The sequence below is a fragment of the Tetrahymena thermophila genome (assembly GCF_000189635.1).
Source record: "Tetrahymena thermophila SB210 genomic scaffold scf_8254728, whole genome shotgun sequence".
NCBI classification, from domain to species: Eukaryota; Ciliophora; class Oligohymenophorea; order Hymenostomatida; family Tetrahymenidae; genus Tetrahymena; species Tetrahymena thermophila.
Genome location: NW_002476492.1, coordinates 1 through 17,010, shown reverse-complemented (window position 1 = coordinate 17,010; position 17,010 = coordinate 1). Strand labels below are relative to the sequence as shown.

Here is a 17,010-nt window from a genome sequence, read left to right as displayed (position 1 = left end):
ATGCAAAGAAAAATTTATTAATAAATTATAAATTAAAATGAGATATTAAAAATCTATCTTTACTTTTTGAGAATTTTAAAAATAAAAACTCATTTTTTCATTATTATATTCTCTTTAAATCATTTTTATGTAAATCCTATTAAAATTCTAACCAATAATAAAAAAATCATTATTAACCATTTCAAATTTGAGCTGTCAAATTCTCGAGTTGATAATTTTTTTGCGAATAGAGTAATAAGATTAAAAATTATTTAACGAATAAAAACTTAATTTATATTTATAATAAAAATAAATTCTTTCAAAATTTATTAATATTGAATAAATGGAATAAAATATTTATTTAATACTTTCATCAAACAAATTAAAACAAATATTTTTACAAAATATTAAAAAATAAAATATTTATTGATCAATTTCAAATTTACTAATTCATGAATTAAATATCAATATTATTAGAATATTTTTAAAGAATTTCTTTCGTTAATTAATTAATTAAACTATTATTTTCTTTGCTTTTAGGTCTAAATGAGTTATTATATCTTTGTTTTCTTTTTATTAATTCTAATTTCAATTAATAGCGTCCTTACAAAATTTTATAATAATTTTATTTTTAGTTAGTTTCCAATTTAAAATCTCTACCAAATTTCTAATAATTAACATATTATTGCCATTTTCCTCTCTTATTAAAGGTGATCCTGGATTTCAAATATTATTAATAAAAATTTATATTCTGCATTTATTATTTTTTCATGATTATCTTTATTAGAATTTTTTGATTGATTCTATACATAGTGCTTCAGTTTAAGACTATCAATTTTTTTGATTACCTTAAAATATCAAATTTTTTAAGGTATATTTCTTATACTTTTTGATCAAATTTAATAAAGCATTCCATAAAAAACTTTCTTTTAGATTTCAAAAATGTCTAATCTTATTTTATACAATATTAATTATTCATATAAATTTTAGTTAATTTTATATTGATACTTTAAAAAGATAACATTATACATAGCTTTAATAAAAAATAATCAGATAATTAAAAGTATAAAAAAAATTTTAAAAAGTAAAAAATGAAAATAATTGCCTTTTTATTTGCTATTATTTTACTTGCATAAGTAAATGCTAACAGTCAAACTGTATAATGTTAAATGGATCTTATGGGCTCAGCTAATAGAGGAGAAGTTTGCGCATAAGGAGATACTGACTGTATAGCTGATCTTAAATCTTTAGGAAAATGTACAAACACATGCGCTGTCAATAATAATTAAGATTAGCAAAAGACTACTTCTTGTGTATAATAAAATTGCCCTGTTCAAAATCCAACAGTTCAAAAATTTAAGAATGAATTTATTGGTTGCTTGAAAAATTCAAGTAGTTCAAGTACTTTAGCATTGTCTGGTTTCTTAATTGGTTTATTCGCTATGTTAATTTGAGTATATCTATAAAGCTAGCTATTTAATTAAATATATCTTTTTTTATTGTAAAATATGCATTTAATTTGATATTTTATTGTATTAAATTAGTTAATCAAAAGTAGTGGTCTATATAAATATATATATATATTTTCTTAATTGCTTTTTTGTTTCGTAATTAATTTTGGTGGTAAAGATCATTAAATTAATTAATAAAAAAATATACTCTAAATCTTCATTATTAAGCGCCAAACAAATAGAGAGAGAGATATGAAGGGGGACAGTAATAAATTTACATATATACTGTAATTCCTCAAAAAAATGGGGGTTGAGTCAGGTCTCTGACTATCTAATATATGATTCCTAATAATCTCAAGCACTCAGTTTGTGAAATTACTCTTTAAAATAACCTAAATTCTGTAAGTCTTATTGGGAATAGCACTGCTATCTAAGAAGTATTCATGAGAATTGCTGAACAGTTTAAAGCAATGTTTAGAAGATAAGCTTTTTTATAATGGTATACAAATCAAGGAATGGATGAAATGGAATTTGCAGAAGCAGAGTCAAATGTGCTAGATTTAGTTTCTGAATATTAATAATATTAAGATATGTTTGTTGATTAAGAAGAATAAGAAGAAGAGTCTCAAAATACATTACAGACATGTGATAAAGGCTAATATTGAAAACGTTAAATAAATTTCTAAATATTTAATTAAAATACTCATTGTATTTTACTAATTTTAGTATTTAAACAAAGCCTTGCTAGAATTTCTGAATAAAAACAAGCAAAAATTATAAAAAGGAGTTTTAATAACACATTTTAATTAGTAAAACTTAATTAAGAGCAATTAACATGCAATTTCTATTTATGATAAGCAAAATTTAGTTTTTTGATTTTAGCTTAATGCCTATATTTTTTTATAATAGTATTCTATAATAAAAATATTAAAAATAGATATTGATTAATAATATCATTAATTTTATTTAGGATGAATATTAAGATTAATTACCACATTTTGCATAAAAATATATCAAAAAACTATTTATTTTCTAAGATAGATGGGTTAACTTTGAAATATTTTATACTTATATTTTTTATAATAGTATTCTATAATAAAAATATTAAAAATAGATATTGATTAATAATATGATTAATTTTATTTATGATGAATATTAAGATTAATTACCACATTTTGCATAAAAATATATCAATAAACTATTTATTTTTTAAGATAGATGGGTTAACTTTGAAACATTTTAAGTAAATTTAATTGCCAATAAAGAGTTGATTTTTTAAATTAAAAAAGAATATTTTCAAATATATTTAGAAACATTATTAAAAACAAAAATATAAATATATAGTATATTTTACTTTTACTTTATTATTTTTATATTTTAAAAATTAATAATCTATATCATGAGCAATTGATAATACTTTTCACCAAACTCTTCATTTTAAGAATTAATTTTCTAAACGATTAATCAGCTTCTTAATCATATGAATACACACTTTTAGATTTAAATAAAATAAATAAGTGAACTAATGTTAAGTGAGTTCTGAGAATGAATATATTAAAATAAAAGCAGTGGAAATAATTAAAATATAAGTGTTAATTTAAACTAAAAAAAAATATGAGAAATCATATTAATTTTTTGTTAACAAATACGTAAATAAATAATCAAGAAAATTAATGCTAAAAAATTTTTAATAGTATTTTCTTTAGTTAATCGCCTTTCAAAAAAAAAAAGAAAGAAATTTAATTAACTATTTTACTCATTAAGATTTAATAAGTGGCATCCAAACGATTAAATTTTTTTATGGCATCTTGCTATACTTAGATGACAGAAAATACTGATATTTATCTATATACTTTTCTTTTACTTTATATATAGCTTTAATTTCCTTTTAAAAAACCAACATGGTATGGTGTAGAGAGGTTTATGTTTCGAGAGTTATCTATGCATAAATATATTAATTATAAAAGGGAATAATTGTTTGTTATATGAAAATTCATCTGTCATTAATTACTAGTAATTATTGTAAATCCTTCTCATCTAAATTTTACATATATCACACTCCAAGAATAAAAATTGAAATGCACTTAAAGCAAGCTTTCAAGTGTATATACAAAATTAAAATACACCACCAGCAAATAAATAGTGCGAATCTGATATCAAAAAGCTATTGATTATATATTTCATAATTTTAGAATTTTTATTATTATAAGAATAAAATTAAAATTCCTCACACACAAATCAATCACATTAATTTATAAAAGAACAAACATTCTTGCTTAATAAAAAATCTGATTATGTTTGACAACAGAATTTATAAGACATTTCTTAATTCTACCATTAATTATCAAAAACTAAAAAAATTAATTCATATTTTTTACAAGTTTTCCAAAACATTCTAAGCAAAAAAAAGAATGTTTTGGATGGATTTCATTAATTTTTAAATTAAAAATTATTTTTTCTTTGTACTTTATTCTTTTTTCAATATGGAAAATTTATTGAATATTTGGTTTTAAATAGTTAAAATATATGATAAATTCTGAATTATAAAAGAGAAAAAAAAATATGAATAAAAAAAATAAGCGAATTAATTTTAATCTCCATTAATTATGCACAATAAAAATAATGTAACATTATTAAAATTTTGAAGAATTCTTCCCTTTTATTCACTGCAAAATTAATTTTACTGATAATGCTTGAGTTTAAGACTTTGATTAACTTATAATATCAAATTTTTTAAGGTATATTTCTTATGCTTTTTGATCAAATTTAATAAGCTTTCTATAAAAAATTTTCTAATAGATTTAAAAAATGTCTAATATTTTATGCAATATTAATTATTCATATAAATTTTAGTTAATTTTATATTGATACTTTTAAAAGATAACATTATACATAGCTATAATAACAAATAATCAGATAATTAAAAGTAAAAAATAAGTATTGAAAAATAAAGAAATGAAAATTATTGCCATTATATTTGCTATTATTTTACTCGTAAAAGTAAATGCTGACGGTCTTTGTGTACAATGCTAAAAATGCTAAAAGGATCTTATGGAGTCAGCTAATAGAGGAGAAGTTTGCGCAAAAGGAGATACTGACTGTGTAGCTGATCTTAAATCTTTAGGAAAATGTACAAATACCTGTGTTGTCGATAATAATTATGATTAGCAAAAAACTAATTCTTGTGTATAACAAAATTGCCCTGTTCAAAATCCAACAGTTCAAAAATTTAAGAATGAATTTATTGGTTGCTTGAAAAAGTCAAGTAGTACTCTAGCATTCTTTGGTTTCTTAATTGGTTTATTCGCTTTGTTAATTTGAGCTTATTTATAAAGCTAGCTATTTAATTAAAAATATCTTTTATTTATTGTAAAATATGTATTTAATTTGATATTGTATTGTATTAAATTAGTTAATCAAAAAATCAAAAGTAGTGGTCTATAAAAATATCTATATATATTTTATTAATTGATTTTTTGTTTTGTAATTTATTTTCATCAAAATCACAAAAAAATCAAAAAATAAACCTTTTTTAATTGTAAATTTCCTATTGTGTTTGATAAAATATTAAAATAATAACAATTTAATTAAGGCATTCAAAAAAAATGTTATCTGAAATTTATAAAATATTTAACTTAATTTTATACCATTTTAATGAATGATTCAAATGCATACATACACACTACGTATTTCTATATCAATACTTTAAAAACATGATAAATTTTACATGACTTTAATAATAAATTATCCTGCATAAAAATAAAGAATGAAAGCTATTGTAATTTTGTTTGCTATTATTTTAATAATAAAAGTAAATGTTAATAGTAAATAAAATAGCTGTAATATTAATATGATCTTAAGACCTCAGATAATATAGATAGATGAAGTTTGCCAAAATGGAAAATGACAGTATAAGTGAACTTAAATCTTTTGGATAATTTACAGAAAACTAATTTTATCATAAATAGTTAACATTAGAAATAAACTACATCTTGATTGTGTTGATTAAAATTGCGCTGATACAAATCGATTTATTCAAAAATTTAAGAAATATTTTTTTGATAGCTTGAAAAATACAAGTAAGTTGTTTAGTTTCTTTTTAGCTTTCTATATCTTTTAATTAATTAGATCTTATTAAAAATATCATTTTTTAAAAGTAAATGTCAAATATAAAATTAAATTAGTTAATCAAAAAGTTTCTATGTTTTCTTAATTGCTTTCTTGATTTTGTAATTTTATCTAATCTAAACGCTATTAAATCAAAAATATTGAAAAATATCTAATACATATTGGTGGTAGATATCATTAAATTAATTAATAAAAAATATACTCTAAATCTTCATTATTAAGCGTCAAGCAAAGAGAGAGAGATATGAAGGGGGACAAAATTTTTTTTAAGGCTATGAGATGGTAATATAGTATTTTTTGATATCTTTGTATGAGATTTTACGATGATTTTAGAATCTCTTTTTCAAAATGTCTGATCAAATATTTTGCATTAAATTCAGATTAGGGTTTTGATCAAATCAAATTATTTATGATCAAATTTTTTTTCAAAAATAAATTTGACTATTTATTTATACTAATTAATTACGAATATTTTTTTATTATTTTATATTTAAAAAGGGCAAGTAGAGGATCGAGAAAACTTTTTTAAGTTTTCACAAGAAATTGATCAGAAATAAATGAAATGTAAAATTTGATAAAATATTAATTGACAAAAAAGATTAAATTTGATATTATTAATTAGTTAATAAATAAATTATTATTTTTATGTTTATTTTGCAATTAAATTTAAAATCTAATTCTTAAAGCAATTTTGATTTTATTATCCTCTCATTTTTAATTATTCTTTAGTCGTCATGCAATCAATATAAACGGATCAAATATATTTCAATTTCTATAAAAAATATTTATATTTCAAAAGAATTCGTAGCTACTTACTTACTTATTTAATTACACTTAGAGAGATATTACTTATAATTTTATATTTTAAAAGTGCATAAAATAATTATTTTAAAATATTTATAATTTTTTAGTTCTAAAAACAAAAAAAATTTATTCGTATCTATTTGTTTTAAATAAAATAAAGTTATCAAAATTTTATATCTAACAATTTTTATTTTAAAATAAATAAATAAATTAGTTAATTAATTTAAATATAAAATACAAAAATTTCTAAACAACTTAATATTTTTATTATTATTAATAAATCTATTCGATAAAAATTTTAATAAAGGAAAGATAATAAAATGTAATAACAATAAAAATAAATAATTGATAATCTAGAGAAAGTAATTTATTATTTTTATATATACTATTTATTAATTATTATTTATAACAAATCAAAAGCTTTAAAGCTGTGACTTATCATCTCAGATAAATCTTGAAATTTAATTAGAGTAACAATATTATTTTTATAAAATTAATTATTTATAAAAAACAAAATTTTAGTATTACTTTCTAATTGTATGCTTATGCTCATTCATTCATTCATTCATTTAAAAATATAATTATTCATGTTTAAATTTTTATTTTTTCATCTTTATAACTTTTATTTTACAGGATTTTTTAATATTTATTTAAAATTACTTTTTTTCAAAATAACTAAAAATTTAATTTCTCAAATTTATTAAAAGGCACAAATAATTAGGTAATAGGGGTGCATCAAACTTAGGTAACTGCTTAGAAAAATGTACTAATCTCTCAGCTTTATCACTCCATCTTTTGTAAAATAGATAGTTAACTTTTTATCTTTTGAGAAAAAAAAAACGAAAAAGAAAATATAAATAAAAAAGTAGTTTACTATATTTTTTTTAAATAACTAATCTTAGTTATGACTTATTAATTACTTCAATATTGTATAATACACATTTATTTATTTATTATATTTTTTTAAGATTTGTTTATTTATTTTTCCAATTTAGATTATATTTTAATTTTAAATAATCAATTCTTTTTTTCATTTAAAATAGTTTTTATTATTTTAGCTAAAAAAATACTTTTATAAAATTAAAAGGAGCAATTAAATTTAAGACAACGGTTTTTCAAATTTAGGTTCTGCTTTTACAAAGCTATACAATCTTACAACTTTGGGACTCTATCTTTCGTAAAATAGTTTACCTGCTTTTATAACGATTTGCTTTTTATTTTAAAAAAATCAAATATTAATTATAAAAATTCAAAATATTTAAAAAATTTAATATTACTTAATATATACTATAAATCCTTATAGATCAGCGCATATTCTACATAGAAACATGCCATTCCGATTAATATTATTCAAATAAAATTTTTCTCTATTTTTTTTTGGTGTGTTAGTTTATACTTTAGGATTTATAGTAGATACATGTTATTGCAGAATATGCCATAACTAACATCATTTAAAAATTATAGAAAAAATAAAATTGCAAGATATTTATTTTTTGGCGTTCATTTTAATTTATCTTTTAAAATCTAATTTAAATTTATCATTTTTAATAATTAAAAAAAAATATTTTATTTAAATTAACTAACAAATTTATGTCAAATATTTTAAAAGGTTCAATTAAATAGGTCCATAGGGTGCATCAGAATTTGCTTCTTCTTTAGAAAAATGCACAAACCTCTAAAAATTTAGACTTGGATTAAAGTAAAAATAGTTTATTTAATTAAGTATCATTCTTTTAAAAACATTAATTATTAAGAAATTATTTAAAATATTTTTAAAAAAACTTGCACATTTTAATTATTTATTATAAATTTTCATTTGTTTTAGCAATTTGTTTATTTATTGTTATCACCTTCATTAATTTATCTTTTAAAGTTTAAATTTTAATTTAAATTTTCTATTAATTTTTATTTTGACAAATTTGTTTAAATAACGTGATTTATATTTAAAAAATAATCTTCATATTAAAGCAAGAATTAAATTGGCGTTTATGGTGCTTCACAAATAGGTTATGCTTTAGAAAAATTAAAAAAACTCTCAAACTTGATACTCTACTTTTAGTAAAAATCTCTAATTGATTAATAAAATTTTTTTGTTTATTTTTTAAATTACAAAATATGAAAAAGAAACGTTTGAAAATTACATATTTTAATTAGGAGTTTTTATTACATCCTCTTTATTTTTACTAGCTTAAATATTTATTTATAATTTAAAATTTAGTTTTATTCATATTAACTAAAACAATTTTTTCACATTTACTTATGAATTAATTATTTGATCTCAAAAATATAAATAAGGTACAGTGAAATTGGTGCTTAAGGAGCAAAAAACTTATGCTCTAGCTTAGCTAATAGCACAAATCTTTCAATCATAGAGCTTGACTTCTAGTAAAATGCATTATTTGTTTACTAACATTTGGGCTATTTATTTGAAGAAAAAAAACTACTTAACATAATTTTCCTTAATTAATTCATAGATACCCACCTTTATAATTTTATACAAAAATTTTAGGTATCATAATTTTTAAAAAAATTGTAGAGCATTATGTAAAGTTTAAATTTAGGAGAAACTACGTAACTTAGAAATAACATAAAATTTATATAATTTTACATGTTTTTTTTCTATAATACAATTTTTTGGTTATGTATTATGAACTGATTTATTTATCATTTCATATTTTAATTTTCAACTTATAAAAAATAATTGCTTTATTTCAATTAATAAACCTACTTTAAATAAAATAAAAGGAGCAATAAAATTGGTTTATAGGGTTCATTGAACTTATGCTCTGCTTTATAAAAGTGCACTAAACTCTCAACTTTGAAACTCTACCTTAAGTAAAAGCTTATTTTTTTTATTAGATATTTAAATCTCCTTTTAAAAAAGATACCTACTAATTACTAATAAAAATACATCAAATATTTTTAAAAATTTATAAAATTGATTTCAATATTAAGTATCATTTTTGATATACGCGTGTTTAATCATTACGATTGATTAATTAAACTTATTCTTTTTTATTTAACAAAATTTGCTATAATAACTAAAAATTTATCTATTATAAATTAAAAGTGAAAATTTATTTGGTAGAGTGTCTGCATAAAGCTTAGGTTCAGCTTTAGGGAAATTCGACCATCTTTTATCATTGACGCTTGAAGTTATGTAAAAAAAATTATTTGTTTGTTTAATAATATTTGAATTATTTTTTTAATGAAGACTCTAATTAATTCCTTAAAAAGCACTCAAAATATTATAACATTGCAATTTATTTTTATTGTTTTTTACACATATTTATTTATTTATTTTCTTTTTCTCATTTTTATTTTTATCACTTGAACTTTAAATTACACTTTGTTTGTTTTTTCATTCATATTTAAAGCAAATTTACCTGCAGGAATTAATGAATTTATGTAAAATTAAAAGGTGGAATGATATTGGTGACGAAAGTGCATTATAATTAGTTTCCGGTATAGTAAAATGTCCTAAACTCTTATCATTGAGTCTCGAACTTCTGTAAAAAAGTTTATTTTTATTATTAACATTTGTTTTATTTCTTTTGAATAAAACTTTAATTATTTAGAAAAGAATAAATATATTTAATATTTTATAGTTGTTTTTAACTATTTAACTATTATTTAGTTCTTCTCTTTTATTTATTCATTAAGCTTTTAATTTATTTAAATATCTTTTTAACTAAAAATTTTCATTTAAACTTGAAAATTATACTAGTCTTTGTTTTAAATGTTTTTTTAAATATAATTAAAAGATTGAATGAAATCAACTCTCCTTTAAGAATAATAGCTAAGGCTCTGAAAATGAAGAGACTAGTTCATTGCAACGTATCTTGTTGATGAATAATAAATAATTATTTAGCTGATTAATTATTTGTATTCTAATAAATAAATAATAAAATAATTCCTTAGGTATTTAGTATTGAATAATATGACAAGAATATAATATTCCTTTGATTTAGATGAATAGAGATTTTAATTATTTTTTCATTTTTATCTTTTAAATAATATTATTCTGCTTCATTAAATTTTAATACATTTTTAAATATTTTTTTATCTTCTTTAACCAACTTATTATTAATTGAAACCTTCTTTTTCATATCCTTTTCATTTTTAATTATATTTTCTAAAATTATACCCTCTTTTTTTAATTTTTTTGTTAGATCTGCTTTCCACACAAAAAATAATTAAATTTACTAAGGGATTTATAAAAATTAAAAAAATAAAAATTTTAAATAAACTTCTTTCGTTTTAGAATTTTTTCTTAAAAAATTGAATTATCAAACAAATACCTATTAAAAAATGAACTAAATCACACAAAAAATAGATTTTCAATTTTCTTTTTATTTTATTTGATGAATTTGTAAAATCTTTCATAAATAAATTAATTAATTCAGATATTAAATATCATTTAAACAACTTAATATTTTTATTATTAAAAAATCAATTAGATAAAAAATTTATTAAAAAAAGATAAGATAATAAAATGTAATAACATTAAAAATAAAAAATTAATAATCTAGAGGAAGTAATTTATTATTTTTATATTTACTATTTATTAATTATTATTTATATCAAATCAAAAGCTTTAAAGCTATGACCTATCATCTCAGATAAATCTTGAAATTTGGTTATAGTAAAAATATTTATATTTATGTTTAAAATTTTTTCAAAAAATACAAAAATTTAATTTTACTTTCTAATTGTATTCTTTTGCTTAGTCATTTAATTAAAAAATTATTCATGTTTATATTTAGCTTTTTAATTGTTTAATCCAACATTGATTTTCCAAGATTTTTTAAAATATTTATTTAAAATTATTCTTTTTCATAAAAATTAAAAATATCTTCTCAAATTTATTAAAAGGAACTAAAAAATAAATGAATTGGGTGCATTAGACATAGGTAATTGCTTACAAAAATGCATTAATCTCTCAACTTTAGTACTCTTCTTATCGTAAAAATTAATTGTTAATATTTGAATAGATTTTATATTGTTTCTTTTGGAAAAAAAAATAATGAATAAGAAATTATTCAAAATATAAATGACGTAATATATTTTTATATTACTATTCTTAATGATGAGCAAGCAATTAACTATTCCTATAGTTTTTGTTACATTTACTTACTTATTTTTTACATATTTGTTTATTTAAATTTTCGACAATTCTTTTTTTCATATTAATTTAAAATATTATTTTATCTAAAATATATTTTTATAATATGTTAAAAGGGATAATTAAATTGGAGATAAGGGTATATCAGACTTAGGTTCTACTTTTACAAAGCTCAGTAATCTCACAATTTTGAAATTATGGCTTCCGTAAAATATTTATTTGATTTTCTTTAAATAATGTTTTGCAATCTATTTTAAAAAAAGCAAATACTAATTAAAATACTGCAAAATATTTTAAAAATTAGATACTTTATTTGTAAATATCCACTATATTAATATTTCTCTTTTATTATTATTTAAATCACCATTGATTACCATTAGCTATCTTGCGTTTTATTTATACCATACTCAAATATAATTTATTTTGCACCAACCCACTTTTGTACTATATTTACACAATACCCTAATTATACTCTATATGCATCAAGCTCAAATTTTATTTCTTTTACATTATACCCCTATTATAACTGAAATTAAATTTGGATTTTTTTTTTTTGGGTGTTAGTTAGAACATTGAAGATTTATAGTAAGTAGATATACAACTATAGAATATACAATTACCTAGAAAATTTTAAAAATGATAGAAAAAATAAATTTTTATAAATAATAAAATAAAAGTACAAAAAATTTAGTTACATTTTACAAATTGTAAGATAACATTATAATATGTGGCAGGCATATAAATTTATCTTTTCAACTTTAATATACATTCTATTTATATACTTATTATTTATTTTTCTATAATTAAAAAAAAATATTTTAATTAAGTTAACTAACAAATTGATATCAAATGTTTTAAAAGGGTAAATTTAATTGGTGTATAGGGTGCATCAGACTTTGCTTCTTCTTTAGCAAAATGTGCTAACCTTTCAACATTTAAAATTGGATTAAAGTAAATATAATATAATTTATTTATTTATTTTACTAATTAAATTAAGCATTATTCTTTTTAAAATGCACTAATCATTAAGAAAATATTTACAAACTTGCAAATTTTATTATTACATTACTAATTTTTATTTGTTTGTATAAATTTCTTTATTTAATTTTTATTAATTTCACTTTTAAAGTTTAAGTTTTAATTTTGATTTTAATTACAAATTTATTTATTTCAATTAACTAATTACTTTTACCTAATTTATTAAAGCTTCAATTAAGTTGGTGCTTAAGGTGCCACACAAATAGGTCTTGCTTTAGCAAAGTTAACTAAACTCTAAAATTCGTCTCTCTACTTTTCGTAAAATACCTCTATTTGTTTGATACAATTTTGATTGTTTATTTTTTTAAATATTAATTAATCACTAACAAAATATGAAAAACTAATTGCTGAAAGTTTAAAAATCATATTATTTAATTGAAGTTTTTTATTACACCATTATTTGTTTTGATTAGAAAACCATTTATTTTGTAAAAATCCAACAAATTCTATTTTTGGTGTTAATTAATTAAAACAACTTTTTCACATAAACTAATAAATGAGAGAGTGATTTTATATCAAATATATAAACAGGTAGAATCGAATTAGTGCTTAAGGTTTATCAGACTTAGGTTCTGCTTTAGCTAAATGCATTAATCTTTCCACTTTAAAACTTGAACTATCGTAAAAATACTTTATTTGTTTTATCATAATTTATGCTATTTCCTTGAAGAACTATTTAATATAGTTTTTCTTAATCAATTAATTAATAAATACCCCATCTTGATATTTTTTTACAAAATAAATTTGAATTAAAATCTTTATTAAAAAATAATGAATAAATTTAAATTTAAGAGAAACTATGTTACTTAGATATAACTCAAAATATATATAATTTTATATGCACATTGATTTATTTATTTATTTATCTTTTCGGATTTAAATTTGTATTTTAATCTTTAACTTATTATTTTTTTGAAGTTTATTAAAAATAATTTGTTTTATTTAAACAAATCAATTTATCTCAAATAAAATAAAAGGGACAATAAAATTGGCGTATTGGGAGCAACTAACTTATGCTCTGCTTTATAAAAGTGCACTAGTCTCTCAACTTTGAAACTTTGCTTTAAGTAAAAGTTTTTATGCTTATATCCATATTTATAGCTTCTTTTTAAAAAAAAATAATTTATAATAAAACGCATCAAATATTTAAAATATTATTAATTTTGATTATATTATTATTAAAATTTTTAATATATATATGTGTACTTAATGATAATCATATGTTTTTATTTTAATTTAAAACTATTCTATTTTCATATTTAATTGATAAAATTTGCTATAATAACTAAAAATTTATCTTTAATACATTAACAGCTTAATATCATTTGGTAGTGATTCTGCATAAAGCTTAGGTTTTACTTTAGCTAAATTTGACCATCTTTTATCATTGACACTTAAGGTTATGTAAAAAGAGTTTATTTACTTGTTTAATTAATACTTGCATTATTTTTTAATAAAGACTCTAATTACTAAGAAATAATTATAACATTACAATTTATTTTTATTTTTTAATTACACTTATATGTATATTTATTTACTAATTATTTCATTATATTTTTAATTTTTAACCATAGACTGACTACATATTATTGTTTTTTTCGTTTATATTTACAATATTCTACTAACATAAATTTATTTCAAATTAAAAGGTGGAATGGTATTGTAGATTAAAGTGCATCAGACTTAGTTTCCTGTTTAGTAAAGTGTACTAACCTCTTATGTTTGACTCTCAGCCTTGAGTAAAAATATTTTATTTTATTATAAATAATAGATGTTTATTTCATTTGAATAAGACACTAATTATTTAGAAAATATGCAAATTATTAATCTTGTCTTTTTTTTATTTAACTATTGTTTGGTTTTTCTCTTTTATTCATTTATTATCTTTTTAACTAAAAATTTGCATTTGAACTTGAAAATTATACTAGTTTTTGTATCAAATTTTATTTTAAATATGATGAAAAGTTATAATAATATCAAATCTCCTTTAGAATTAAAAGCTAAGGTGCTAAAAATGAAGAGATTAGTTAATCACAGAGTATCTTATTGATAAATTAATAATTATTAGGATAACTAAATGCTTTAATATTTTATTACAATGAATTTGAAAGTATGAAATTAAAGTCTGATAGTATGAACTTAATTATTATTCATAAAATTAAAACTAATAATTATTATAATTGATGATTGCTTAAATATGCGAAATCTATATATTTTTATTTAATATGTTTCTTATCCTTATTTAAATTTTTTAATTATTATTAAAAAAAAGACTCTTTATCACAAAATTTATTTTTGGCATTCAGCACAACAAAGATAAAAAGTAAAATACAAAAAAAATAGCAGTATTAATTTTATTTAAATTTTCAATATGTATTATTGATTATTTAATATAAATGAAAATAGCAAATATTGATCAATAAAATTCTATCCTTTTGAATACCAATGTCTTCATTTAAAGAATTTGTTTTCTAAATTTTTCTCTTTATGCAGAGCTAATACTGTTGACGCTTTAAATAATAAAAATATTAATTAATTAATTAATTTGTTTAAAACATCAAAGAAAAGTGAATAAAAAATTAAATGAAGTCATATAAATAAATATCACTAGCAATTAATCAATCACAGAAGATCAAAAAATAAAATAAAAAGTTTAATTTGAAATAAAACTCATTTTATAGATTTAATATAATAAATTTACCCAATACCCTCTGATCCATATATTCCATCATCATAGCAATAATCAATTCTATTTTAGATTTGAAAAAATTTTTGATTTAATTGTCAGTAAAACAAAAAGAATAAACAAAAAAAATAAAGATTGTATTTGAAATAAAATAATTTAAAATAATAAAATCTAAAATAATAAAATTATTTTTAATAAAGAATATTTTGATTATAGAAAAGAAGCTATTTTTACCCAAATATAAGAACTAAATTTTAGAGTTTTGAGTTATTTTTTAAAGCTTAACCTAAAATTTATACACTACTATCATCATATATGAAATTTTCTCTTTTTAAATTAATTAAATTATTATTTTTGTTTAAAAATCAGAAGAAATAACCATAGAGTATTTATTTAATAAAATTAACAAGAAATAATAAATAAATAATTAGCTTTAAATAAATTAAAAAAAATTAATTTTTTAATTGTTTTTTAATAACACAAACAAATAAAATAAACATCAAAAATGAATTAAGAAAAAGTAGTTTTTTACGAAATATCTAGTATTAAAGCATACAGATTTTTGCACTTTGCTAAAGAGCAACCTAAAGTTTAAAAACCTTAATCACCAATTCTATTTTCTCTTTAAAATAAATTATTCAAAAATGTAAATGAGAAAAAGAATTAAATTGTAAAATATAAAGTTAAATAAAGTGAATAAACAAACAAACAATAAATATCCTAATAAATTAATAGTAACGAAAATTTGAATAATTTTACCCTATTAAAAGTTTTAAAATTTAGAGATTAGAACACTTTGTTAAAGCAGTCGCTAAACTTGATACACCCAAATATTCGATACAATTTTACCTTTTTATTTATTTGGATTTTACATAAATTAAAAATTAAACTGAAAACTATATTCAAAATATTAAATTTAAGTTGAAAATAAATATTTAAACAAAGCAAGAATTTATTTATTAAACAATAAAATACATTAAAATAAACTAATTTTCAATATTATTTTATTTTAATTTTCCAGCTAAATAATTAGCCAAACATATTTTTATTTATAAAAAAAATAATTTTACTTAAGTATGAGTTCAATTTTTAAAATCTAGTTCCAATTTTGTATAGAAGAAGCTAAACTTGTAGTAATATCATCATTTAGTCTATTTTATCTAATTATAAAAATATTTAAAATCAATTAAAAAATAAAGAAAATGTAGAGAAAATGAGTGATAAACAAAATCATAAAATTTAAATTTCTACATAAAATTGCTAAGAAGAACAAACAAATTGATTTATAATAATTTATTAAATAGACAAGGATTATTATTAGATTTTTTAAATTTTCAACAAGCTTTTACTGTAAGTAAAGTTATTTTCTAATAATTTTCTATAATTATTTAATTCTATTAAAAAATTGATTATAATCAGATAATTTTAATAATTCTATCAAATACTTATTAGTTAGTTAGTAATATTAATAAATAAAAATCCTTTAACTTTCAATCAATTTTTCTTTAAAAATTATTAAAAAAATTTGATATTTAAATGTGGGCGAAATTAATTATGTACTCTTCATCGAAAATATTTTCTTTAATTTATTTCAAAACATTTTGAATAGTTTCATGAGTTAGCTAGCTGTTAATATAAGTCTATTTTTAAAAATAAGCACCAAAACTGTCAAATAGAGTTTTATAAATGATTATTAATAAGAGGCTATTTATTATGCTATGTAAAAATATAAATAGAGATTTTGGTATGGTTATTAATTTTTGTTGCTATTTTTTGTCTATAAATTTAATTTCATTTTA

The 17,010-nt window shown here is 18.7% G+C and overlaps 6 protein-coding genes across 6 annotated transcripts; 4 read left to right on the top strand and 2 right to left on the bottom strand. All coding sequences in view use genetic code 6, as the record gives it.

Moving 5' to 3' along the window:
- Positions 1–415: 415 nt before the first annotated feature.
- Positions 416–790, bottom strand: TTHERM_000834934 (hypothetical protein; the record flags this gene model as incomplete). The annotated part of the gene is made up of 1 exon (XM_012796454.1): positions 416–790. One exon carries the CDS (start codon positions 788–790, stop codon positions 416–418), a length of 375 nt encoding a protein of 124 aa, XP_012651908.1.
- A 280-nt stretch (positions 791–1,070) lies between these two features.
- On the top strand, positions 1,071–1,433 carry TTHERM_00834930 (hypothetical protein; the record flags this gene model as incomplete). Its single annotated transcript, XM_001031256.1, has 1 exon — positions 1,071–1,433. One exon carries the CDS (start codon positions 1,071–1,073, stop codon positions 1,431–1,433), a length of 363 nt encoding a protein of 120 aa, XP_001031256.1.
- Positions 1,434–1,768: 335 nt separating this feature from the next.
- Positions 1,769–2,095, top strand: TTHERM_00834920 (tubulin beta chain; the record flags this gene model as incomplete). The annotated part of the gene is made up of 1 exon (XM_001031255.1): positions 1,769–2,095. The coding sequence occupies one exon, from the start codon at positions 1,769–1,771 to the stop codon at positions 2,093–2,095; it is 327 nt and encodes a 108-aa protein (XP_001031255.1).
- A 2,290-nt stretch (positions 2,096–4,385) lies between these two features.
- On the top strand, positions 4,386–4,751 carry TTHERM_00834910 (transmembrane protein, putative; the record flags this gene model as incomplete). The annotated part of the gene is made up of 1 exon (XM_001031254.1): positions 4,386–4,751. The coding sequence occupies one exon, from the start codon at positions 4,386–4,388 to the stop codon at positions 4,749–4,751; it is 366 nt and encodes a 121-aa protein (XP_001031254.1).
- Positions 4,752–6,682: 1,931 nt separating this feature from the next.
- Positions 6,683–14,575, top strand: TTHERM_00834900 (kinase domain protein, putative; the record flags this gene model as incomplete). Its single annotated transcript, XM_001031253.2, has 19 exons — positions 6,683–6,724; positions 6,783–6,832; positions 7,070–7,159; positions 7,450–7,539; positions 7,972–8,061; positions 8,331–8,420; positions 8,658–8,747; positions 9,108–9,197; positions 9,433–9,522; positions 9,784–9,873; positions 11,238–11,327; positions 11,604–11,693; positions 12,349–12,438; positions 12,694–12,783; positions 13,057–13,146; positions 13,503–13,592; positions 13,840–13,929; positions 14,175–14,264; positions 14,491–14,575. 19 exons carry the CDS (start codon positions 6,683–6,685, stop codon positions 14,573–14,575), a joined length of 1,617 nt encoding a protein of 538 aa, XP_001031253.2.
- A 366-nt stretch (positions 14,576–14,941) lies between these two features.
- TTHERM_000834899 (hypothetical protein) lies at positions 14,942–16,375 on the bottom strand (the record flags this gene model as incomplete). The annotated part of the gene is made up of 6 exons (XM_012796453.1): positions 14,942–15,035; positions 15,227–15,274; positions 15,446–15,538; positions 15,744–15,833; positions 15,971–16,060; positions 16,282–16,375. Coding segments are annotated over 6 exons (507 nt in total), but the record flags the coding sequence as incomplete, so codon positions are not given.
- Between the last annotated feature and the right edge of the window lie 635 nt (positions 16,376–17,010).